This window comes from Phymastichus coffea, unplaced genomic scaffold, assembly GCF_024137745.1.
Source record: "Phymastichus coffea isolate CEN01 unplaced genomic scaffold, Cenicafe_Pcof_1.1 PCOF00060, whole genome shotgun sequence".
NCBI classification, from domain to species: Eukaryota; Metazoa; Arthropoda; class Insecta; order Hymenoptera; family Eulophidae; genus Phymastichus; species Phymastichus coffea.
Genome location: NW_026706871.1, coordinates 646,990 through 674,339, shown reverse-complemented (window position 1 = coordinate 674,339; position 27,350 = coordinate 646,990). Strand labels below are relative to the sequence as shown.

The following is a 27,350-nucleotide window of genomic DNA, read 5'->3' as shown; positions in this document are numbered from 1 at the left end:
AAGCAGAGAAACAGGGGGTTGAAGACGGACGCCAGGCCGCCGTTCCTTTGGGAACACTATAATGCAGAGTGAGGAATCGTAGCTTACAGCAACATCAAGCTGGCGAGCGGCCCCTTCTTTGCGCAGCTATCTGTTGGCGTCGCTTCCCTCTTGTTTCTCTCTCACGCGATACACATTCAGAGAGAGCGAGAGAGAGCTGCTAATCCGAGCGAGCGAGAGAGACGGAAAGAGAGAGAGAGAGAGAGAGAGAGAGAACGCTGTTGCGCGCATTCTTTTCGTTCCTTCTCTCGCGCTTCATGTTGCGCGGCTGCGTTTGCCAGGAAAAGCCGCGTCTCTTTCCACGACTCTCAACGTTGAGTCGCAAAAGCACGTCAACAACAAAAAAGCACTCGCAGAGTAGTTTGCTTTTGTGCATGAATTTGCATACTAAACAGCTTATATAAGCCCTCTCTCTTTTTGTTTCTCTCTCAGTTCGCGCACGCGGCAGAAACAGAACTGAGCTAAAATCTCGTGACAGGCAGTTTTCCACGAAAACTACACCGCATACGTCCACTCTTCCAGGATTCGCTTCCATAAGTCACATTTTTCCTCGGTTCGGCGTCGATTGTGCAAGCGAAAACTGCGCAGTTTCGGCGCAGCTCTACATGCACGCGAATAAATACTTAAAAGCTGATATCTCGCGTTATAAGTAAAAGCTATAAAATTTACGCGCATCATACGATCGCTCGTCCGGTTACGTAACCATCTCTCGAGTTGACGCAATCGCTCGCGCAGCACATCGCTATACATACAACTAAGCCAAGCTAGAGCTCTCTCCCTCTCTTGATTCAGCCATGTTCTCTCTCCGATCGCTCTACAACAGCGTTTCATCGGACTTTTGTATTTCCTAGACGTTTCCCTTGAAAATCACTTTAGACAGCAAAGAATGAGAGAATGAGAGAAAGAGCGAAAGAAAAAGAATGAAGAAGAGGAACGAGTGTTCAAGCGAGCGTCCTCCTATAACTTGTTGCGCAGTGCCAATTTCTGGCTCGTGTGGCGTGGCGCAACCAAGCACAGCATATATGTGAAACTTTCGAGAGAGAGAGAGAGAGAGAGAAAGAAAGAGAGTGAGAGAGAAGGAGAGTCTCTTGGCTGTGAGCGAGGGGCGGGAGAGAGGACGCGCGCGCTTGCGTTTGCAAGAAAACGACGCGCAGTATAAGCGTTTGTATTACTGTACACATACATGGTAGGTTAGGGCTACAGAGCGCATTTTCGCAGGTCCTGTCAGGGAAAGGGGCGGCGAGCTATTAAGCTAACGCTTTGCTTCTGGCAGACATGTTTGCTGGTATCGTGACCGTCATCGGCGATTCCTTTGTTGCCTAAAACCCCTGTCTTGTGTATTTTTGATGTAGCGTCGCGCATAGCTTTGCTTCTGTGACTAGCTGATCAGATACTGTCCATTTCAGTTGCCTTTTATGTCAGCTCGCTGTTTCAATTGAATTAATGGAATTTCAGAACTGTTGCATCTGTTTTGGTGCATTAATATTTTGTTCACTATATTGCATTTTCTCAGCTATATTTTTATGAAATTAAAATTCGATACAGCCATTGACAGGCCGAGTTGCTATTTACAAGAGTCAATCCAAGGATATACTTGTTCAACGATTTTACAACTATTCGGAGAAAATTTACTCTAATGTGAAAAAATATATATCCCTTCGTAAAAAATATGTATAGTATTTTTAATATATGAATGTTAAAAGTAATTAATTAGATTGTATACATTTTACGACCTCGAATATAAAATTGTTAATAAAAATCTTGAAGCTACTACGATATATGTCATCCATAAGTTTGGCAACTCTGAGACCTCTTTATTATAATAATAATGGCGAAATTCCAATGTTTATAATTAGCAGTGAATTAACAGATTTTAATCTGATATGTTAGACAAATTGACGTCTATTTTATCAAATAATAATTTTAGAAAGCTTTTCTAAACATAATAAGCTTAAAAATAAGTTCTATTTAAAGACGTCATTAAAAATTATGCATAGTAAACGTTTTCAACTGTTTTAAAGTGATGTTTAGTTAGTTATTAATTATTTTTTGAAAAATAAATCCCTAAAAGTTCCTTAATAGAACGACGTTTCTGACTTAATTTTGCCTAAATCAAAATTGTATTACACTACTTGTACTACTCTTTGATTTTCTGCAAGTAAGAATCATACAATAAGCACTATGGAGACATTTTTTTCAAATATATATTCACGGAAAATCACTATAGAAGAAAGGAGTAACATTTTTCGTAACAATAAGACACATTACATAAGAACATTTAACCAATGTTCAGTTATACGAATAATTAAGAAGCATAAAATTCTTCTCATGAATTGTGGTTGTATTGGTATGAGGATTACTTATAAAAAATATTAATAATGTAATGGTCATGTGACCTGCATTTGGCACTATTATTGAGGAACCTATAGAAATACGTAGAGTACAGTTAAATTTGATTATCAGAACAAATAAATATCATGATCGTTTGAGCGTATGTTGATAGTTGCATAACTACGGGAGGAATCATTAATAAAGTCAGTTGAAGACAATGTAGGCTTGTAACTAAGACGGATCATTCGTGCAAATAGATTACTAAATAATTAACAATGATTGGTCTAATACATTTTGAAATCTACATCAGCACGATTTCAATACTTGCATCAGTGTATCTGACTTCATGTATATTCTGCACACGTTCGTCTTACACATTTACAAACACGTTCCGTCACCTTAATGCATTTCTAATGTGCTGGGGAATGTAAAAACTATCTTAATTAAACGATTTCACGAAATAATTTTGAATGGCTTTTAATAAGCAAAGTTTGAATCCACGGAAAAACTTCATATCTCATCGATGTAGAAAATTTTTATTGAAATTTGTCTTGGGTACATGTGCATAAGTTTTCAACATTTTATGATTTGCATCATGGTTTTCAGTGTTGAAAAAAACCGACTGTACAAGTAAACAAATATTTTCGAATATTTTTATTCAAATATTTCTTTGAGTTGCCGATTTGTCTGCAATTTTGGAAAATATTTTCATGCATAAAAGTTTGAAAAAGTATCTTAACCATTCGATTAAATATTCATTTTTTCACATAATCGAGGCAATTTTCGGCGAAACGGTCGAAATTCATACAACTATCTTAAAATCAAGTGGTGAAATCGAGTATTGGATTAAAGTAACAATTATGGCTTTATATAATTTCGTGGATAAGAAAATTCTCCAAAGTTGTATGTAAATCAGCGACCTAAAAATGTAGCACTTCTAGGTAAATGTTGTAAAACAAAAATTCTATTCGACATATTTTAATTTTGACTTTGTTTATTTATCAAAAAAAATGAACGTTTCACAGAAAATTCAAAACACTTTTACAAGTAAAGCGTCATTAAGACTGAGCAATAAAAATTAATTAAAGATAAATACATGAATAAATCTAACTTAGCCGTTGGATTTATTTAATATTTGTTAGAGAGAAATAATTTTGATTCGTATCAAAGTACTTTGTCTTAAAACTCAAAATTCATATAATTAACTATGGATGATATCCATGAAAATATAATTATTAACTTTTTTATTTATTTAATGCATTTTATAAATTTAAAAGCGTAATGAATGAAAAATTGTACTACAGACGGTTTTATGCGAGGATTCGGTATCATAAATTGAAAAAAATTAAGATTTCCCCATCAATCATTATAGTAATAATATACTTAAATATGGGTAGAAATAGTAAATATGGGAAATTAGTCGTAGCTTCCTTCCAATTGTTTACCCAAATTGTAGATGACAGTTGCTCAAGAAAAATTACCGTCGTTAAATGTCTATATTTAGATTACGGCAGATCAATGTAAGATTGCTTTGTGCAGACGTTCTTCAGAAAAAGCCTCAACTTCCAAGTTTGTTTTTTATGGTCACAACTGAAAATAAATTTGATTTAGGTTTTTTTTGGTTTAGTTTAATAATTAGTGTGATACCATAAATTATACACATATGAGTATAAAGATCAAAAATGAAATGAAAAAATATACGGAAAGCTTTCAATGTTCATAAACATTACCAAAAAACATGGATGAATGCCATTGACATTCAGTGAAAAACACGTGCTATGCTTCGAAAAGATGATGGAAATACGCTGTGAAACATTTCACAGAAAAAAAGTTTTCTTTCTGATGATTGCCTGCATAAAAAAAAGATCTTACCAAGATCTTTTAAAGTACATCTGTATAGGTTCTCCAAAAAAATTTTCGATCTTCAAATCATCTTCAAACCATCTGTATAGATTTGCCAAAAAAATTTTCGATCTTGAAATCATCCTTAAACTATCTGTGTAGGTTCGCCAAATAAGATGATCTTTAAAAAATCTTGGTAAGATCTTTTTTTTTACACGGGTACGTGTAAAAAATATTTATTTATTCGACATTAAATAATTTTTCACTCAAAATTCTTGTTGTCGTAATCTTTTCATAAATACAAAGGTGATTCTATCCGAATGCAATTGGAAATGGGATGTTCCATAGGTTTATAGATCTATAAATCCCTTCTAACTATTGTTGGCAGTTTGCCGAAATATAGCGACGTTATTCCCAACCTGCTTTATGTCGTAAGCTTTTACTATGAATTATACGAAAAACTTTTTTAACATAAAATTTGCTCGTAAGATATGTCTAACATTACGTATGCCTAAAAATGTGAAATTGAATACACCTCAAATATTTAAAAAATTGGACTTTTTTCTAAACATTACAAACATCTCTAATTTGTATAATCTGTAAAAGATCATAAGTTTAGTAACAAAAGAATAGAGTCGGAGATTAGTTTTGGGGGTGGATTTTCTACGCAAGTGAGATTGGTAAATCTAATATAACTTATGCAGCAAAAAGTGCACAATAAATTTTAGTCTTGAAATGAAAACTGTAATATAATTATTTCAAACTGAATTAGAAATATTTCGTTTAAAAAACTTGAATTAGTTATTTTGAAAATATTCATGTATCCATCTTATCTATGTACATTGAATATAATATTCATGTATGCATCTTATCTATGTACATTGAATATAAAGTGAACAATACCCGGTGGCAGCACCGAAAAATGACTGTTTCGGAATGCAATTGTCCAATGCTTTTCGAAATTTTAAAGGTTGTAAACGAAAAGAAGTATTGATCCTAAAAGCCCTAAAGGGATAGCGAATACATAAAAAAAACGTAATTATACGTTACAGATTCCAGAAAGTAGGTAGAAGTTACGTTCTGTATTTCAGATGGTCACTACAGTTATATTGATCAGTAAAGACATAAATAAAAATCAGTTGTAATTAAAATTTTTTCTTTACGGAGCTACTGGCGTATATTCAACATCAGTAAATGTATACGTGAACGTATAAATACAAACAACAGCCCCATGTTCAATACCAGTACTAGTTTATTTTCAGCGCATAGTCACAAGTTGTCATAATGTCCAACTATAATTTAAGATTATGGAAACTTACAGATTATTGTTTTATTAATTTTAAAGAATATTTAACATAATCTTATTAGACTTCAATATGTCCATTCTATCATTTGATATCTAATCTATTTCTTTTAACAATAGGTCTAATAAATGTGTACACAGTCGAAGTTGCAAGCAGTTATAGATAGGGAAAGTCGTGTGTGTAAATTTATGATTATTGATCGAAATACTGCTGTTTGACTTGCCTTCAAAAAATGAGTTTTATGACACAAACTCTTAACCGAAATCCTTCGCAAATAATATCGCACCAAAAAATGTTAATGAAAGTATATCGTATTATATGCAATAAACATAGTATTGACATATTTAATGATTTGAATTTGACTTTTTTTAATGTATAAATATATTGTTATTGACATTACAAAGTGGGCCTTCAACCATCTGTGACAATGACGTACATATTTGATGTTATCATTAAATCTCGAAAGTTCAATCATGTAATGATTCAAGAGATTCAAATGCGATTGACACAAAAGCAAAGATTGGAAATTGAAGTATTAATGTCTTCAGTCGATTAAGTGCATGGAATGTGATCACGACTTTAATTTTCAATGTCCCGTAATGTTTATGCTAGGCTTTTAGGTGTATTCGGAGTTTTACTAGCAAGATCAATCTAACTGAAATAGAATGTTGAATCCAGAGCATCAATTAAAGATTGTAGTATTTAAGTGATATCTGCGTGATATTGCGTGTATAATGATGAACTTTATCGAGCTACTGTAAGAAGAGTCGAAGAGGAGCTTTCAGGTTGACCTGAATGATTAACAAATATCAGATTGATAGATGAATCACTTATAAATACGTGAAAAATAAAAGGGAACCAATATTTACAATTGTCGTTAAATTATTTTTTCTGACAACTAGTTGTAACGAATAATTTTGATAATCATGATACCCATCAACAACATATCTTGCAATATCGAAAAATCTGTAAATAGAGACGCGCGGTTCATTGTCGAATGCATAGTTGAATTTTCATCAGAAGCAGAGAAATCATTGGAATTACTCTGCTAACAAATTTTATTCGGAGATGAGAAAATCTTGCTTTATCGTATTCTAGCGGCGACCTCTGAAAATGAAACTCGATCCGAACTGCGGACTAAATGAGAAGCCATCCATCTTTATTCTTTGATTTATTTTTCCACGAGAGAGCTACTTTACTCCGGTACATAGCTGGGACAGTTGTCAGTTACTAGCGTTGCCGGCAGGCGGCAGAACCAGACGGATAACAATGAACTGCATCAACTCGGTCTAAATGTGATTTGAATAAGTCACGTTCAGCTCGATTGAAACCCTTGCAAGTCTCGTTCTTTCAAGTATAGTGATGTAAAAATGAATTTATTGTGGCTCAATCAACTTGTGGCTTACCAGTGTACGTTGCTGGCTACGTTAATGACGATATTAATATTCACATTTAAATGTAAAATTCTTATTAATGCTAAAAGATGAATAAAGCAAAGCACTACAATAGCTTGATTTCTTAGTTTTTATTTTTTTATTTGGAACTACATTAACTATTATTTAGCTGTGCGACGTCAAACCGAATTTTGACAAAACCAACATATCATATTGCATTTGCAATGTTTCGTAATTTTGTAAATAACGACAAGAAACATCGACAAGTAGCTATTGAATAACTTGACTTAACGTAAAATGATAAAAATGACATTGCAACAATTCTGCTGAAATTTAACGTTGTATGGTCATTCTCACTGATAAGAAATATTGTTTTCCCTCTGTGATAACCACGGACTCTATGGATAGAGTAGAAAAAAATAGAGCGTGAGAAATATCACTGATGTAGTACAGTATAGCAACGTCAAGTAATTAATTATTGTGTAACATTAATATGCTGCAGGATTTGTCACGAAAGTGACTGGAAAAAAACAGGGCAACTTGATTCGTTACTTTTGCAAAGGTTACACAATTTCTAAAACGATATTTAACAGTTTAATGTAAACTGAATTGCAATTAATGCATAGATACAAATTGATATGCTACCAACGGCGCGAAAAAGTATGATCATTGCAAGCAGAACTGAGCTGATGTAATAAATCTTACTAATTTTCATCAGGTGTATTTTTGCATAAAAAAAATATTATAACTGCTAATATGTGTTTGCCGTAGAATCAATGTTTTACTGTATGTAAATAGATTGTTTTGATGGCTATTAGGAATCCATTAGTTGAGATTGAGTTTGCCGCCGGGCCCCATGTATTGACTTTGTAATTTAAGCAGCGAACATAACAAAATACACTAATAATATATTTTTAAGTATTTTTATAAACTTAAGTGACAACATTCTAAGGTATTTCTATTCAAAAATTACAAAAACATGAAGGAAAACAGTTTCTTACGGGAAGCTCGCAAAAAACAAGGGATTATTAGTAATTTATACGTTCTTAAAATGAATACATTTGTATGAATACATACATTTAAAATCGAGCCTTTCTCAAGTATTTTGTAAAAAGTTCTATTTTCTGACTTGCTTTTTCGCCTATATAAATGAAAAACAACTATTGAAAATTAATTGATCAATAAAAGTTGGTTCAATAAACTAAACGAATCATTATATAATCAACCCTTAATTGCCCAAATAAATTTCCGTTCTTTTTAGATAGGCTGAATTGTACGATTGAAAAAAATATTAGAGGTCATGTTTCAATGTGTATCAGTTATCCCTAAAGAGTTAATAAAGTCGTGTGAATATTCTGGTATGAGCAGCATTTTAGTATTGGTGATTAAAATACCCATAGCATATTAATTATACCACATAAACGAACCATTTATTAAGCTAAATGAAATAAAATTATCCATATTATTGATCTTATTTTTCATCAGGTGCATTATTTAAGAACAATAAATACTTCTAATAGTTACATTTTAATTAGTAACATATTTATTTGCATAAACAGCTCTATTAGACTTAACTGAAAATTTTTATTTACTTATTAGTTTATCGGTAAAATTCGTTTTTTATAATAAAAATGTAATACCTTAGAACTTTAAACTAAAAATATAAAATAAAATAAATTATTTAACAATGTTCAATACGTAAGAAATTAATTCAATGGCTGCGCATTAATTAATTATTTATATAATTTATATATTAAAAATTTTTTCAATCTAAATGTTTATCGATAAATAATGATAATATTTAAGTTAATAAAATCGTTCAGTGAAATCGAATTTCTAAAAACATAACCTTAGTAAGCGTGGCTTGTGCCACGCGTTGCATGTAATACCCGCAGTTATACGTCATAAGCTAGTTCTGCATTTGGCCAGCAATGATACATGACTATATAAGTATCTATACGTCTTCCATACATTCATTCATCTATTTTGTATATATATATATTATTATGGAGATATTTTCATATTTCAACTTAGCTTAATATGAGCAGAGCAGCATTTATTGTTATATTTTGAAAACCGTGTATATCATGAATAATCAATTTACGTCTTTTCTCATATTTCTCCGAAAAATCAGAATTAAATAATAAACATATTCAAATAATGAAATGATAAAAACGTTGTTAAATAATTATGTCCTTTCATTTTTATTAATGTTTATTAAGTAGCATCACGAGAATATAAATTTATGCAGTTAATAATTTAAACGACCGAAAATTTGTGAATTAGATGAAAATAGTCATATATATCAAGATAAATACATCAGTTTTCAGTCTAAATGAAAATAAAATTGTAAAAATGAGAAAATATTTTTAGTGTCAGTACGCGTCTGACTATCCCTAATCCGTAACTACTTATCCAACAAAAATCCGAAAATTTCTACCACTAGAGGCGCTAGCTGATGGACCCCACATTTCTGTATGCGCATTCGAATATACAAGTTCGTCATATTTATAGAACTGTAGAATATGTACGATGAACAAAAACAATTACGTATAATTCGAACATCCATATTTACAGCTACTTTTTGTAATAAAAGCACAACAATTTGTAACTATTTTAAATACAGAGAATGTTACATCTTTTTGCACGACCAGCATAATAGCCGTCATAATATTTTAGTTTATTTCATTAAAGAAGATGATTTTACGGGTATTTAAATAAAAAAATGTACTACAGTATATAATTCTAATAAATTACTGTAAAAGAATGAACAATGTTCGTCTAAAAAGAATGAAGCATTTATCTATAAATTATCGACATTTTCGATTTAGAAAGGAAATTTCACTGATTGAGATTGTAAATATGATTTTGCTTCGAAATGCCTATCACTGTTTACATCACATCAAAATGAAAGTTTCTATATATTTTGTTTTCGATAAAATTCAGAATAACCGTTCTGGATCATCAAAAAGTTAGAATATATATATATATATATTTCGTAAATGTCAATCAATTTATTTTGGATTATATAATAAAATATTTTAATTCCAAATTATTTGTTTCAATTTACGTCCAAAAGGATTAAAATAGTACTATTTAAACTCATTATACAATAAATAAAAAGTTGAAAAAATAATATAAATAGATCGATTTTGCTTTTCTTAACTGTTTCAACTATTCTAATAAATATATTAATTATAGAAAAATGTTAAAATATGTCAAAAATAATATTTTTTTGTCGTTGATGAAAAATGCATTTTTATTTAGGGTATCTCTGATTTGTTAACATTATTAAAACATTCAACTTTGAAAAATTAAAGAAATATAATTTTTAAAGATTTTTTTATTCCATTATTTAATAAGGTTGATAAAAAAAAATAATTCGTATTACTTTTTAAGTACAGCAAGTTATACCATATCTAGCATTTTCTTATGAAAAAAAGGATTTTTTATTTGTTATTTTTAAATTATCGATGGCATAGTTTTGGACATATTATAATAAATTTATAAAGTTAAAAAATGGATATAATTTTTCTATTGAACGATCACTCGCAAGATTGCTCGGTAACTTGATCGCAGCATTTATATTTATAAATATACATGAAAGTTTCAACTTAGCCGAAGCTGTACTGGCTCGGTGAAGGAAATACGGTAAGAAAACTTATGATGTTTAGTTAGCAGATTCTTTAATCTCTTCAGAAACTTTGTAGTAAAAAACAAAAAGAAAACAGAATAATATGAAAAAAAAAACAACTAAAACACACCAATTAAAATCGATAAAATAACTTACAAGATAACAGTTCGAAAGTAATGTGGTCACAACAAATGCATGTAGTTGACTATCTTACCATTATAATTCGGTCTTATATACTCTGCGTCCGATCTTTAATCCGTAATAGATTTGTAATAGGATTGTACACGTTACTTAGTTTTGCAGTATTCTCTTTATCATTAATGTTGCGATAAAAATACTTGGCACGTAGTATTTCTAAGACCAAACGCTTCTTTCAGTTAGACTCGAATTTATCCATATATATATAACCGCATTATTATTCCTATGTTAAATAATGCGTGTTTTCAATGTCAGTTTAGTTTTTAAATATGTTCGCCAACCCCATCGCATGGTTTATGATTCAGTTTATCGATTAAATTAGTCCGATCCATCTTTGGAGTTATATCCTTGTCTAATCTTATTTCACTCAACATTTTGTTTCATAAGGATATCGCGCCAATATTGTAAGTTTTTAGACGGAATGCTCACTGTCCTTTTTATATGACTGTTATTTGTATATTTATTCATATCAATAAAGGAGATTTTCTTTAATTTAACGTTTATGTGTTTTGAGATGAACTGGGTATTGAGTATTGATTGTCCAATAAGATATTAGTGATATTGCGTCTATTTGTCTGTTCGTCTATTTATTTGTCAGACTATAAGAACGCTCGATCTACTTAATTGTATACATTATTATTCTTATAAGATACTGAATAAGTTCATAAAAAATTGTGTTAGTCTGTCTGATGAAGTTGATTTCTGATACCACTTCGTCAAAATTCTGTTGTCTCTTCTGACAACCGTGGTACTTAAAAAATTCAATTTATTTTAACTTCCAATTCTATTGATTAGATCGGTACCAGCTGAGTCTAATTGGAAGAATCAGAAATATTACATATAGAGAGTTTTCATTACAATGTTAATTATAAAGAGGATACAGCAGAACTGAGTAACATATACAATTGTATTACAAGCCTACTACGGATTAAAGATTGGGCGCAGAGTATATAAGATCGAATCATAATAGTAAGATCAGTTAACTATATGCATTTGTTGTGACCACAGTACTTTCTAACTGTTATCTTGTAAGTAGTTTTTTTGATTTGTTGATTTCTGTATCTTAATTATTTTTTCATATCGTTTTTTCATTCTGTTATTATAAAGTTTCTGAAGAAGTTAAAGAATCTGTTAACGAAACGTCAAAAGTTGTTTTCTTTCCATATTGCTTCTATCGATCGAACACTATAACCTCAACAAAGATAAAACTGTAACAGACGAGAACAGTGGTCAAAGAAATAAAAGTTACAATTGCAATTAAAATCACTTTTGTAATTTTTGAGAAAGTAGTCAGCGACAAATCCATCAATCGCATGTATCAAACATTTCAACATTCCCAAATGATAACAGAATAAATTCAAAAAACATCAACACGTTTGGTCTTGTCTTATTTTCTTCGCATCATACAGAATTTCCACAATTCATAACATAATTTTATAAGCATCTTTATCTCGCGTCAGCGTCGCGCCAAATTACTAATAAAAGAATAAATCTCACCTCTGAGCCCATAGAGAAGTATAAATTGGCTACATTTATCCATGAAAAGTGTGCTTGATCAGTCCTAGTTATCCTACTTTAATACTGTTCAACTTCATATTGACATACCAATGACCTTGAAGTTTTGGTATTTTACCCTTAGTATATGGACAATTGTAAAACCAGATTCTCTAACCGTTTAGGAAATAAACATAACGAGCTGTCTTGTCACAGATTCTTTTTGTTCGTAAAAGAGAAATATTGAAATTTCTCCTTGTAACGTGGAAGTTTTAATTTTAGGTTACGTATGTAGCTTCTTATATTTATTGGTTTATCATTAATTGGAAGAGAACCACTTATAAAATTTAGTGCAAACCGTAAGCCTATACGCCAAAATTTTATAAAACATTTTCAATTTTATAAAAAAACATTGAATCCTTCAAAAATCGATTAGGCGTTTTCAGAGAATATGTACGTGCCAGACATAGATGCAATTTATACATGGCAAAAAAAAGATCATCGACAGGGCAATTCTATATGGGCCTGTATTTGAAGAATAACATCAATAACATGGCTGGAAAGCGGTGGGACGAGTTTCTATCATCGAGAAATAAATTTAAGGTGAAAAGAGCCCATGGCGGATCTTTCTGACCCTTTTACACAATAGCGGCTTCTGTATATAATAATCATAAATACCCCCGCATCAACCGCATGTACGCCGATTATCGTGATAAGTGTATACTGCCAGAGATTGATATCGAACAACGACGTCATATATATATTGATTGCTTTTTATTTGACTTGTCGAATCCTGAGTAAGCCGTTATTGGGATATCGCTCTAATGGAAGAAGAAAGGATAAGATCTATCCTAAACATTCACGCTGAAGTAAGCGCATTATTACGTATGCTCATAGTTATGATCTGGCCTCGTGGCGTATGAAAAAACCCTAAGAATATAGTTTGGGAAATGTATGATTATAGGACGTAAGTATCAGCTTCCGCGGCGCATTTCGACTTTAGCAGGTGTGGCACGGGAAATAGTCGTCGAGCCACCACGTAAACGTAGAATATGGATGTTCAATGACGAAGACATGGAACAAATCGACTATCCCGGATAAGCTTCAAAATGTTGCACTTTCACACTCATGCAAAAATAGTTACAACTAATCCTATCTTTAAAGAATGATGAGTCGTCGACATTCCAGTGTTGTAATTAGTTGATGCAAAAAAAAAAAGAGCGTGAAATTTTTTATTTCCGTATACTTGGAAATAGTTGTATTATGTATTAGAAATGAAAGATTTACATTTCAGCAGTAAATAAAATTTATGAATAATTAATATGATTAATAATCTACAAAAATAGAAATATGTCGATGACAAATCGTTTTACCGAAATAAGAGGCTACCTATTCAAATTATGCTGGAATAATTAGTATGAATGGATAATTTAATTACCATCTGTGAAATTAATAGTGCTATCTTAAAATGTGATTGGAAGAGAGAAGAAATGAATAGAATAGAACGGAAACTAATTATCAGAATAAAAAATTTGAAGAATGTTCACGGGTGTTTTCAATGAGGCAACAAAAGAACATTAGACGTTGAAATGTATTAATACTAATATAATACTGTTATTATTGAAAATTATATTGTTATTATTGAGTTTATTATTATTGAAACTCATAGGTTAACAACGTGTGTTATCAACATCAAATTGTCAATACAAGTAAATAAAACAAAAAGGAAACGAATACAAGAACAAATTAGCGAGTTATGCCCCCTCTTCAACTTGCCAAAAAAATGCATTTGATGCCATCGATGCACAATCATCGAAAATAATTCCGATTTTGAATTTCGCGGGTTGCAAATGAATGTCCGGGCACAGTACTATATACATACATCTATATATATATATATATAAACACATCATATTATGCATCGTTCCTAGTTATCCGAGTCCCCACGATATTATCATTTTATGATGATACAAAAGTAATTTGACGTCACATACTTCGTGTACACCACCACGTGCGTTCTGGATGCGCACGCAGTTTTCATAAAAGAAAGTCTTTTAATTCCGTCTGCTGTTTTCGGCTCATTCTTTATCGTCGACGAAAAATGTCTGGAGCTTTTCGGTTGTTAATACGTACAGTGAAATTTACATCTTTTCAGAAAGCGGCTGAGCCACTCGTTGCTCCTTCACCTTTTAATGCAACAAAATTTCAAGTGAGTTACGTTTTACACTAACGGAATTATATTATTTATCGTTGTTGATAACATACAAAGAGGTTAGATGGAATAAAACTGGTTTTCAATGTTTGCTTTGTTTTTTTATTAACAACAATGAATTAAAAGTATGATCATGATATTATTTTAATTTTTTATTCACAATGAGTGAAGATAAGAACATTAAACTTTTTTCTGTTCTGAAATGAGATACCAAATTTGATGTATTTATAAGAAAACATAATAATATAAATTTTTATTCACTTTCAATCATTAATTAATTCAATAATTAATTAATGGCTAATAATCATCTCATTGTTCAATAGAGTTTAATCTCCATTCAATAATATCTTTTAATTTTTTTTATTAAAAATCCAGGTGAGGAATATCAATACTGATATTTCACCAAATGTCTATGAATTAGATAAATCAAAACTTCCTGATTATGAAACGTCAAATAAAGAATGGCATTATGTGGAACGCCTCATACCTCTCAAGGTAGTGCCTCAACCAAAATATTTTGATGGACCAGCTCCTTCAGGATGGATACCTCCAAAGGGTATGTTGTATAAAAAAAATTAACTCTTCAATCAATTTAAAATTATGTGAAAATCTTTTAACAATCAGTTTCTAGAAAAAAACTCAACATTGACGCAAAAAATGTAACTCACAATTTTTGTCAGAAATTGATTGTTCACTTAAATTTCAGAAGAAGGGCTGACTCATCCATACTATATTCCACGGACTAAAAATCACATGATGCAAGTTTATTTAAAGATATCACAAAGAGGTTGTAAGCATGTAACATGCATTAGAAAAATTGAAGGAGATATATGGAAATGTGAAAAAGATATTAGAAAATTTTTAAAACCTCAGCTGCCAGAGTTGACATATGCTCGACTTAGTAGTCGAGTCAATGAAATGACAAGACAAATTCACTTTAGAGGCGATTATGTAGCTTATGTTAAAAAGTGGATGGAAATAAAAGGATTTTAGAACAAGGATTAATGTATATTTGACTATTATCAAAAACTTGCTCATTGTAACGAATAAAACTTCTCTTTTGATAAATTATTATGTATTCGCTTTAAATGACTTTATACAAATGACCATGACGCCACGAGCAATAAATAAATTGTAATGTCTTTTGTTTTCAGATCAAGAACAAATGAAGTAATAAACACGTCTTTATCTACTAAAAACATTTTCTCTCAAGTAAAAATACTCATTCAAACATAAGTACACTAGATTGAGGGAAACTAATGAGGACATTATACAGAATTTTTTTTTTAGCAAAGTGCTGAGTTTTTAAATTTATTTTATGCGAATAATGTTTTTAAAATGCGAAACTATTTTTATTTAAAAATTTTCCCTTGGTTGAATTCGCGGCCATCCTTATCAGCACCAGACCAGCTGAGATATTGTTTGACAAGTTCCTTAGTCTTTTCATCTTTAGGGTCCAACTTTTTCCAAGTGTAAGATTCATAATCTATTTGCCAGTCGGGGGACAGCTAAAATAATTTAAGTTATTTATTTGTCTTTTAATCAATAAATCTTTTAATCAATTAATCTTTTAATCAATAAATCATACCGGGAATGCTAGTTCGTGTCCACGCCATATCCAAATTCCACTAATAGTGCTATTGTTGTCTGTGCCAAAAAGACAAACGCTGGCAAAGGCAGCCTTTCTCATTTTATCCAAGCGTTGATACATTCCACTGATTAAATTGCAAGACATAAATACCTGAAACAAAACAATAAAAATTATTTTCTCTGTAATATTGATTAATATAATTTCTATTTACAAATTTTCATTATAATAATATTCTATTAAATTTATTATAATACCTTTGTAAGCTCATCTGGGTACTTGTATTCACAAAACCAAATGCTGTAGTTTTCAGGGTCAAACTTCTCCCAGAAGTAAGGGATAGATTTAGCTTCATCTTCATTACTATAGCATCGTTTGAAATCATCCATATCAAAGGTACCCTTTGGCATGCTGTCAAACGGATTTGAAGACTTAGGTTCTGCTGCCAAAATAGTTTCAGCTTCATCAGGTTCTTCTATCGCTTCCTTCTTATCTTTTTTGGATTCCTTCTCTTTCTTAGCCTCCTTTTCTTTCTTGTCTTTTTTACCCTGAAATAAAACACAAACTTATAATCACCATAACTAATTAGTATTATAAGAAACAAAATATTGATTATTTATTACCTTTCCTTGAGCTTCTGAGTATTTTTTGGGGTCGTATTCTAGCGTTTTGTCAGCCAATTTGAAGGCACCAATCACGGCAATAACTTGGGGTTGGTTGATAATGGTTTGAAACCATCTGTTCACATTTGTGTAGGGTTTACGTAGACTGGGTTCCAGAATGTACTGATACAAGTAAAGAAGAGTCATGGCCATGCTGATGTCAGCTAATGATATTCTTTCGCCAACAAGGTAAGTTCTAGTCAGCAAATAGTCATTCAAAAACGTTAGAGTTTTTTTGACGTCATCCTTTGCTGCCTCGACATTCTACAATATAAAAAATTTTTTTTAACTATTGATTTAGTTTGTACTGTATGTGGAAATATTTTCGATTATTGTGACGAAATAATATAAATACAAAAATGTCAGCATGATCAACAAAGCACCAGCAAAATAAGTGCAAATGCTACCGGTGTATGCTATTTACTATTCCTCTTTTTGTTACGAAATAGAACTAAAATGTTCAATCTCGCCTTTAGAAGAGGGTATTATTTTGTAATAATTATTCAATCATACCTGTTTATTATAAGGCATAATGCCAAGAAGAGGAAAAACCCATGCACTGCTAGCAGGCAAGATTTCAGAGTCGGCAAAACTCAGCCATTGCATGACTTGAGCATGCTCCAAGTCTGACTTTCCTCTCAGCTGATCATTAGCGACTGAAAGAATAACAATAAAAAAATTAGCAGTGTTAACATATATTCACAAGTTTATCATTCTCAATATAATAATCCAACAACTTACCATAATAAGCAATTGCATTACTTTCGGTAATGTACTTGCCATCACTTGTTTCAAAAGCTGGTACCTATAATTAAAAAGTTACTTACTAATGAATTAAGCTATTTACAATATGATTAATGAAATGTGAAAATTAAATTTGCATCTTCCTTCAATTATTTTAAGTTATTTAATAAATTTAATATATATTGATAAAATACAAAGTTGTGCTACAAATTGTTTACAATTTGAACACACTATGCAATATATTATTTAATAATCTATATTTTAATCTAATTTCTACTGAATTAAAAATTTCTCTTGATAAAAATGTTGATTACACTTCGTTTTATCGAATGAAAAGTTTCAAATTACTTGCGAAAATCGCAATTTTTAACAGATTACATATTTAATCAACTTTACGCAATTATTTTATATATTTTCGTGAGCTATAATAATCAATGGTATTGCAAATGAATCATCAAGTCGATTATTCCAGTTAGGACCTGTAAAATTATGACAAACCTTTTGACAAAATCAGTCAACATCTGGACGGTTTGAGGAAAGGAATTGATGCAATCTTACAGAAGTTGCTTATCAGCTTTTTAAAATTAAAAAAAGTACGTAAACATCGTAAGTAAAGTAACCTCCTAGGAAGCAAAAGATATAACGGTGCCACGAAATTCTAAATCTGGACACATCAGCAAATTCGCGAGAGAGGAAAGTAAGCCAGCCCTCGAATTCCTCGCGACAGTGGAAAGAAAGAAGAAAAAGATGAGAGAATAAAAGCGAAAGCAGCGAGATCATTGCATGTAGAAGATATAAGTTGTCTAGGATATTGAATTTAACTCACCTTGCCAAGTGGAAATTTCTTGAGGAAGTCGGGTGACTTGTTAGTCTCACCGAAGACGAAATTCTTGGCGAGATTGACCTTGGCCCCGGAGAATTGGGCCGCGATGAGGGCCTTGTAGGCTCTGAAGTTCTCCGGATAGGTGTAAAGTGTCTGCAAGCAAAAAATAGTCGATCCATAAGCTAGCTAAACTCGTGTCCTGGAAGATGGTTATTTTTGGAGAACTTGATTAGGAAAGTTGGGACAGATGTTCTAGGGTGCTTGAATAGGTTGCTGGACACACGCGAAACACTTACACCAGACGCCATTGCCGCTACGGGAAGAGGAAGTCGAAGGCCGGCTAAAAACCGACTCACCGCGTTCACGTCGTCAAATATCTCACGCAAGACTCTGTCACTGCGCAAGCGCAATCCCATCACCCCGTGGGCCGTCCACCGCCGTGCCGTCGGCACTCGGCCGTCACCCGAAGTTCCGAACGGGTACTATATATAGCTATATATTTAGAAGTGCTTTAATTAAATTTAAATTGGCGTTAACCTGTTCAAATACTGAACTCGACCATATGTATGTTCTTATATCTTATATCTTATTTATATTTTTACTAAATAATGACTTCAAATTTCTTTTACCAAAATAACTCAAATGACAATGCAGCGAATTCATTATACGATTAATTTCTTGTAATGAAGGGGACCAGCTAACATTAAACAATGAAAATTATAAGTTTTCCTTACTGTGAAGTAAAAATCAGTTTAATGAAATTATGATCATAAACGCTTATCTTTTTAAGTCCAAAAATCTCAATTAGGTGCCCTGGAAAGTCCCCTTGACTGTAACACCTTATTTTTATAGAAAAAGTGGTTTAATAAACTTTTCTCAACATTAGAGTAAACTAGCTTTTATTTTTAAAGGGTCTTTTTTTTAGATCATTACTTTTATTAAGATTAAGTAAAAAGTTTTTCGAAATAGTCAATTTTACCAATTTTACGAGAATTTTAACAAATTTCTTTCAAAATTTTTTTTGGATAAATTTGCTAAAGCTTTCATAAAAATGGTAAAATTGACTAGTTCGAAAAATCCTTATTCACTTAATCTGGAAGAATGATCTAAAGGATGAAAATGAGCTCTTTAGAAATAATTTTGGTAGAATGGTAAAACACTTTTTTTTAAAATAAAGTGTTACGAAAAAATAACGCTCTGTTAACTTTACCGATTGAGCAAAAAAGGTTTTCCAGGATTTTTCTAAATGAAATAGTCAACTTGAAACTTTTTCAGAACATCGATCGTTCATAAACCAAAAAGCGTAAAGAGCTGTTTTGTTTCAATTGCCTTGGAGATTACGAAAAAAAAATTAAAACTCTATTCGCAGTTTTTATTTTATTTTCTCGATTTCCAAAGCAACTTTGAAAAAAAAACGGATTTTAACAGCCCTATTTTTATGTACAGAAATGAATGTTATGAAAAAGTTTCAGGTTGACTAATTAAAAAAAACAAAATTATTATTTGTTTAAGAAAAAATCTGGAAAAACTTTTGTTCAGTCGATAATGTTAACAGATTCTTATAAGGGGACTTTTTAGGGTATCTAATTAAGATTTTGGCATTTACACAAAATAAAATGAAAGCATGTATCAAGAACTTTAAGATAAAAAAATTTATGATAATAGTTTAATTAGGACAATTTTTACACCACAGTAAAGAAAATTTCTAATTTTTACTGTTTATCATTAGCTGATCCTCTTAGGAAGAATAACACTATGACATTTATATACTTATAAAATGTAATCTTATAATTGGATATATATAGACTAAAACAAAAATTGGATATATATACTAAAACAAAATACATAACTATACAATTTCCTGTATAGATTTATAATTAGAATTTTATTCAAATTTGCAAATATCGGTAAAACTATTATACTCAAAGTATCCAAATTAATAACTTAAATTATATACTTCTCAATTTTAGTAAAGTAATAGTTTAAATCTCTAAATAAGATAAAGGAAATCACCGAGAAATCAATGAAAATCAACCCGGAAAAATTATTGAAAAACTGTTCATGATTAGCAAAGATAACAATACTCATTAATAATTCCGCACATTTAAGATTTTGTTAATAAAGCAATTGTTGAACATTCCGAGATTGATAGAAATTGAATCTGGGTAGCGTTTTAATTCGGTTTTTATAAAAAATTTTAATTAGTAAAAGTCACGCGTAATTTTTCTATCCAATCAAAATATTATTATAGTTATCCGTTAAAGAATAAATATTATATCTCATTATAGCATTGTTACAGTTATAAATACATGTACTTGCGAAAGATTAGTAGGTAACGTAAACTCAAGAAGTACATACCTATATAAGCATCGATTATTTTTCGAATATCCAGCAATATCAACTATTTTAACATAGGAATAGGTTATTATTTTAACAACCAATAATTTCAAGTACTTTACAACCTATTTCTTATTATAGCTGCGCAATATTTCTCATGAGAGAGTATTATCCTACAAATGTGTAGATCTATATTATCGATTGATCTTTCAGATGCACGTATAGCTGAAAATCTTATAAGAAATATTATTTATTCTTTAATGGATCGTAATTTTTTTAACGATTCAACACATTTATTTCGATAAAAAACGGTATTAAAATGCTAAGGCGATTCAATTTCTACTGAGCTGGAAACGTTTAATTTTCGAAATATTTTTGTAATAAAAACTCAAGTGCACAAAATTATTAATAAGTTTTGTTATCCTTGCCAATCATTTGTTAATCATTTGTATTTAGGAAATAAATAAATATTTATTCCCTAAATACAAGAAATATCGGTAGAGGTGTGAAAGGACAATAAACAGCTATGCAGAGTATAAAGAAAAGAAGAGTAACTCAATGTATAATGGTACAAATTTTCTCGCAGCTTCTTCTTAGATACTCCAACATGCGCATGCCGAGCATTCAAGCGACTTTGTTCAAGCTTAATTAGTTTATTCTATATATACGTGGTCTGTTCAAAAAGTATCGCGAATTTTGAATTTCCGCGGGTTAAGTAAATTTGATTTTTGATTTTTTTGTAGCGTTATGTTGGTACTCTTGTCCCTTACTTATGTCTGACAAGGTCGGCCATTTAGAAGTTGAGTTAATTTTTGACACTGGGGGTACTACCGATATAAATGTATCCGGTTGCGCAGAGGCTCTATACTGCAACTGCGCAATGTGCGTAATGTGCGCAGTTGCTGTATAGAGCCTCTGCGCAACCGGATACCCCAGCTGTCAAAAATTAACTCAACATTCAATGTTGAGTTAAGCTAATGTTATATTCTTCGTAACGGTAAGCAAATTGATGAAGTTATATTTAATTTTATACTGACTTTCTGTTCCATCGAATAATTCTTCTGAATTTATTGTTGAATTCTTTTATCAAAATAAATACAAATTTTTTTTATAAAAAGCACTACGATATCTTTATTGGTACTTTTGCAAATAGGTACAAAACTTTTAGTTTTCATTTCATCATTTATTCTATTGTTTATTGAAAACGAATGAGTAGTTATGTTGTTTATCGATGAAAAATGTACTGTAATGCATTGAAGCTTGAGTTCTCATGAATAATTTTCAGAAAAATCCAATCCTACAACGATGACATCTTTTTCAAGAGATTTTTTTCTGAGATTTAAATACATTTTTAATAAAATTGACTTTTTATGGATTCCTGCATTTTCTGCATTCCTTCGCCACATCCGGATGTCTAATGAACATTTTAGTCAATTTATTATTTTGCGAAATATTGGACAATCTATTTTAGTATTAAATCACCCATTGATTTTATGAACAGTTTATTCATATATTACAAAAGGCTACGTATTGATTGAAATTTCTACAAAAAGTTTTCTGCATCTTTGCTTTTAAACTTAGATATTCCTGTTCCTACAATAATACTGGCTAGATTACTTATATCTATTTATAGCGTGTTCCAATTACCTATAGCTCAAGAAATCAATGTATCAATGACCGGTATTTTAAGCTGTATTCAATTTGTAAATAAGTTATAATAGGACATGAATATATCAAATTATGTAATATGTACCGCAGCACAATTGAAAACGGTCACATAACTGAAAAAAATGAGAAAAACGTCCCTTATTCGCTTTTACACTCTTGTCAAATAAATATATTTGATAACCTTATGTGACGAAACAAGTTTCAATCCATCACATAGGTTGCCTAGATTAAAGTCAAACTAATTATTTTGCTTATACATTGCCTAAACTTTTTAAATGAAATTAAAGGGGGTCAGATAGTAGGTGAGGGGCCGGTAATAGGTAATAACCTTTCTCCTCGTTAACATCTCCATTTGTGGTGTAATTTTCATTGCCTCTTCTAATGATTTTTTATGCTACCTATTAGTCGTACACAATTGTTTGTCCCAGACACGAAATACATTTGTCTGGCGATTATCTTAGCCTTGTCCTTTTTCCTATCCGCTCATATTATCGTTGTTTTCTTCAATCTGAAAACTGTTGTTTTTAATGATCGATACAGAGCCATCAAGATCATATGTATCTTGAGTTTCATTCAGTAAATCATCGAAATCTTGGCTGTTTGAAAAAATACAATTATGAAGGCTTGATAACACGTCCGTTTTCTCTGTAAATAAAGCATAAGTACGCATTCATTTAAGATATTGTCAACTTCTCATTTTTGTTTAAATTATTAACAAATATTTTTAATAAAATTAGTTCTATAATTTTTCCGCGAATCGAACGTAAAATGGCGACGGTGCCCCCTCTTAGCGGGGAGCATAGAATCGCCTGGACAAAGGAGGACTTGTGGCGTTGGTTATTCGCATTGGGACCCTGCGCAGTACATTGTGCGCTGATCTGTTTGTCAAAAGAGCAATATAAATATTGCCAATGGAGTAAGTAATCGATGTTAATTAGTTTTGTGATGAACCAATCGGCTCACAATGCAGTGCACGATCAACATAACAATAAGACTTGTAAGAGTAGAGAATAAATACCACGCACTGTATAACACGCTACAGTATGTTCATTGCCGTGGTATTTCAAACATCACACAGTGTACGTCCATTGCCCACTTTGCTCCCTTGGTGCATAATGTACTGTTTGGTATAACAGACAACACATCGCGTGTACGCGAAGCACTTTACTTTTAGACAATTAATGCGTTTCTATGTCGCCTGCTGAAGGTGCAACGTCGACCCTTTGTGGGGATATGCGAAAACAGTAAACATAACGCGGGAGTATGAGTAGTTATACAATAATAATATTAAAATTCTAAATATAATATGCAATTTATACTTCTGCGAGCTTGACGACCGTTCTTTGAAACTTTTGGCGGCTGATAAATGTGCACACTCGTATCCACTTCAAAATCCAACAATCGTTTTGCGAATGTCTGCTGGTCCAGTAGAAAATCTTTTGTTTTTCGGTCTCGGATTTCAGCCAGTGCGTTCTTCGCCGAAATATCGAATAATCGTTTGAGCGACTTGGTGAACTCAAACCTATTCACTCGATGCACAAAAGTTTTACAGCTTTTTTTTTCAGCACGGCATTCCATTTGTCGTACAATTTTTGTAGGTGGAAAATACACGCTCTTTCACTTTTCGTTGGAATGTTGGCCTTTTTCCAAAAGACTAAACACTTCCTGACAACGATCCGTAAACTTTCACTGGATGTCTTCTTTTCGTTAATAGTCCAATAAAAATAACACTGCAACGTTTCTAAATTAGTTGGCAATTTCCACCCGCATAATTCTTTCCTGAGATACCTTTTGTCTTTAATTTTAGAAAATACCGATGCAGAAGCGTTTTCCATACGCGTCGATATGCGATCTCTTCGCTCGGTTATCGACATAGTCCTTACAAATTTCTACAAAAACACAGCAAATGTAACTTCGCACGACGCCACAAGAAAAGGAAATTTTACTAGTTATTCTGAATAGCACTACTTCTACTTGTTTTTCGAGCAGAGCTTAGCCGAGACTGCAGTAGTTGCATGACGCTTCCAAACTTTCCAAACTAGCTACGCCGCTGAGGTCATAAATTCGGAAATTTAAATTTGAATATTCTCTTTTCGAGGATCCAACTGTCTTTTGTGCAACCGTCTCCGCCCACTACAAAGCTTACAAGAGCCCCCGCAGTAACACTTTATACAACATCAAAATCTTAATCGCATTTTTTTAGTACTGCTTTTTGGACTTTGAACATGTTTGCGCCAATGTATACTATCGTAAAAGTAGGAGAAAATAAAATTGCGTGGGGTTGTAGTTGTATTACATAAATTGTATGTATGTGTGTGCAATAGAGTAAAGAGATCGAAAGAGCCTAGTCATCCTTGAGCGAGAGAAAGTTTAAGCGTCCAAATTACCGAGCGTGGCAGTGAAATATGTCTGAGATTATAGGGATACATCTCGAAAAGTGAGGTGGACCTAACACGGCCCCGGAGTAATCTCAAAGAAAATTCGGCTGCGAGACGACACAGCACGTTTTGAAATAGAATTATATTGGTGAGAAATGATGATTTTGGTTCTTAGTTCTGCCTGTTAGTTCTATTTTCATTTGTTCATTGCAACCCCTAAATTCCTAGCGTAATAAAATCATTCCACAGTTGTATAACGTCATATTTGCTTTAAAAAAATATATTTCAAAAAATTACAAAATTTTATTTCCAAAACCGTGATGAAAATCAACACAAAAAAAAATATGACAGTTAACTATTGTTTTGCACAAAACATTTTAAATGTTGCTATTACTTTGCGTTGTTGTATAATTACGTTTTTTATATAACATAATGACGATTAGAGCAGCTTTGTTTAAACAATATACCAAGTAAAGGAAACTTTTTACAACTTATTATTTGCAGCTTCAATTTATTTATTAAATTATTTGAAAATAAATATTTGTTTCCATCTGATAATTATATCGTTTTTTTTAATGAAAGTAATATTTAAAAAATGTACATATTAAATTTTTTACTAAGGGTAAAGAAATATATATTTTTAAAGTTTGAATAGGTTGTTATGCAGGATGTATATGTACATAAATATGACGAATAAATAGAAAGCGTTTTTGCATTTAATAGCATTTATTTATTTAAATATTCTATTGTTGTTTTTATATGTAAATCTATTATTAAAATAATTATGAGTTTTTTAGTTGTAAAGTTCTTTGTAAGCATTTTTTTACAATAATCTCAAATTAATAATAGTTTATCAAGCATACAACGAACATTAGCGTTAATTACGTAAGTCCTAACTTCTTAGTTTATTTTTTGTCTTTTCTTTTTTTATCGAATAGTATTTATTCTCGAGCTATACTCGCCTGCCCTCTTTCTTTAAGCTATTCGTATAATTTGCTTGCCTAGTATAAAACACAATCTCTCTTTATTTGAAATTATAAGTATAACCAATAACGAAAAAAATGTCAACCTATTGCGCACGCATTAAATATTTCACAACATCCGGTCATTGTTTTTTTCAAAGGGGTCTAGGTGTCGTCAAACGCGTCTCGTGTATTCATCTCTTATTTGTATTCAGTATATTCAGTTTCACGCTTGCATCAAATCCAACTTATTATATATTATTAACTTATTGAATAAAAATATTCTAAAATATACTATATATGTAACACCATTCTATGCTTTGAAACTTTCACCGTAGGTCGATATTAATTGATAAATAAAAATCCAATAATATTTAGTTATATAGGTAATCGGTAGCACACCAAATTTGTTTTCCTTTTTTCCGTTATCAAATAAATAAAACCGTTAGCTGCGTTAGTCGATTTAATTTACTTTATTTTTTAACAAATTAATTGGTCTATGATTTCAAGCTTTTAGTGGGATACCTCCATATCAACATTTATAACATTTTAAATGTTTTTTTATCTATTTTTTCAACTATTTATCCGTAACCATTTGGAGAGTTCGTTTATTTATTGTAACTTGAAGTTTTTTTCAAATAAATTAACGGTACCGAATGCGTTGAAATCAATTCACACTATATTTAATATGACAAATTCATTTATAATTATCTTCATTCTTGGTGATGTTTATTCAAAACTAAACTTTACAATAAAGATATTCAAATTCAATAAATTTAATTGGAGTGGAAAGATTACTCCATCGTATTATTTTAAGGTTAGCTCGTTGAAAGAATTTGGGCGTTATTGTCTTTTCAATGCCTACAAATTGTTATTTATTTTGACACGTTTATTGATTGAGTATAAAACAATGAAAACGCCTCACTTTTGTAGCATTGATTCTGCCAATCAAATTACGAATAAAATGACTTCAAACCAATAAGTAATAATTTTGATTGTTATTTCCAACTAACATTAAATCTAAAAAGTTTATGTTGTTATTAACTGTTACCTCATAGATAAATTGTAAATGTGAGTTATAACTGTTAAAAATATCTATGATTGCTTGGTAAATAATCAAATGAACTTGAACGAAAATTCAAGTTTATACATATTATTAAGCGATATACAGTACGGGCGGTGTCAAGGATAATTAATATGAATGAAACATCGCAGCAATGTTAGAGCGTTTTGATAGCTGGTTGTAGAAATGTTGGAGTATTACGTAATGATTGGCGTCAGAAAATGAAAATATGATTGCTAAGAGCTCAGCAAACTATATCGTACAAAGATTGTTACAGATTTCAAATAATTTTACAAGTGCAGATATACAATTTTCATATGTGACGAAAATTATTGTCTAAATGTGAGGTACAACTGCATAATCATGCGCACATTCAATTCGTTGAATTCTCCATTAACAGTCATAACTTAACCGTCATTAGAAAGTAATATTTGAATTCAACGGTTATTTGCCTTTCTTGACCTCTCAAGAGATGTCTTCAACGGAAGATGTCTTCAAGTCTTCAACGGTTATTTGCCTTTCTTGACCTCTCAAGAGAGGTCAAGAAAGGCAAATAACCGTTGAATTCAAATATTACTCTCTAATCCCGCGTAATTGACGAAAATTCCGCGAAAACCTTAGCCTATTGGCGCTTTAAAGGCGCACATGAGCCTACGAATATAAATTCATGCGCGTAA

General features: G+C 31.3%; 2 protein-coding genes across 2 annotated transcripts; one reads left to right on the top strand and one right to left on the bottom strand.

Moving 5' to 3' along the window:
• The first annotated feature begins 14,178 nt into the window (after window positions 1–14,178).
• Window positions 14,179–15,457, top strand: LOC131666677 (large ribosomal subunit protein mL49). Its single transcript, XM_058939512.1, has 3 exons — window positions 14,179–14,445; window positions 14,824–15,004; window positions 15,155–15,457. Exons 1-3 carry the CDS (start codon window positions 14,338–14,340, stop codon window positions 15,439–15,441), a joined length of 576 nt encoding a protein of 191 aa, XP_058795495.1. The 5' UTR covers window positions 14,179–14,337; the 3' UTR covers window positions 15,442–15,457.
• A 320-nt stretch (window positions 15,458–15,777) lies between these two features.
• LOC131666676 (elongation factor 1-gamma) lies at window positions 15,778–18,706 on the bottom strand. Its single transcript, XM_058939511.1, has 8 exons — window positions 18,562–18,706; window positions 18,269–18,418; window positions 17,440–17,503; window positions 17,212–17,354; window positions 16,660–16,962; window positions 16,294–16,584; window positions 16,037–16,189; window positions 15,778–15,956 (listed from the first exon to the last, which is right to left on the bottom strand). Exons 1-8 carry the CDS (start codon window positions 18,679–18,681, stop codon window positions 15,801–15,803), a joined length of 1,380 nt encoding a protein of 459 aa, XP_058795494.1. The 5' UTR covers window positions 18,682–18,706; the 3' UTR covers window positions 15,778–15,800.
• Window positions 18,707–27,350: the final 8,644 nt, after the last annotated feature.

What these genes read in the sequence shown, in the direction of transcription:
- LOC131666677 (XM_058939512.1), top strand. Translation starts at nt 14,338, where the DNA reads ATGTCTGGAGCTTTTCGGTTGTTAATACGTACAGTGAAATTTACATCT. An exon ending in TTAATGCAACAAAATTTCAA is followed by an intron (nt 14,446 to 14,823) that starts GTGAGTTACGTT and finishes TTAAAAATCCAG; the next exon opens with GTGAGGAATATCAATACTGA. An exon ending in AGGATGGATACCTCCAAAGG is followed by an intron (nt 15,005 to 15,154) that starts GTATGTTGTATA and finishes CTTAAATTTCAG; the next exon opens with AAGAAGGGCTGACTCATCCA.
- LOC131666676 (XM_058939511.1), bottom strand. Translation starts at nt 18,681, where the DNA reads ATGGGATTGCGCTTGCGCAGTGACAGAGTCTTGCGTGAGATATTTGAC. An exon ending in TAGCGGCAATGGCGTCTGGT is followed by an intron (nt 18,419 to 18,561) that starts GTAAGTGTTTCG and finishes TTTTGCTTGCAG; the next exon opens with ACACTTTACACCTATCCGGA. An exon ending in TTATGCCTTATAATAAACAG is followed by an intron (nt 16,963 to 17,211) that starts GTATGATTGAAT and finishes TTTATATTGTAG; the next exon opens with AATGTCGAGGCAGCAAAGGA.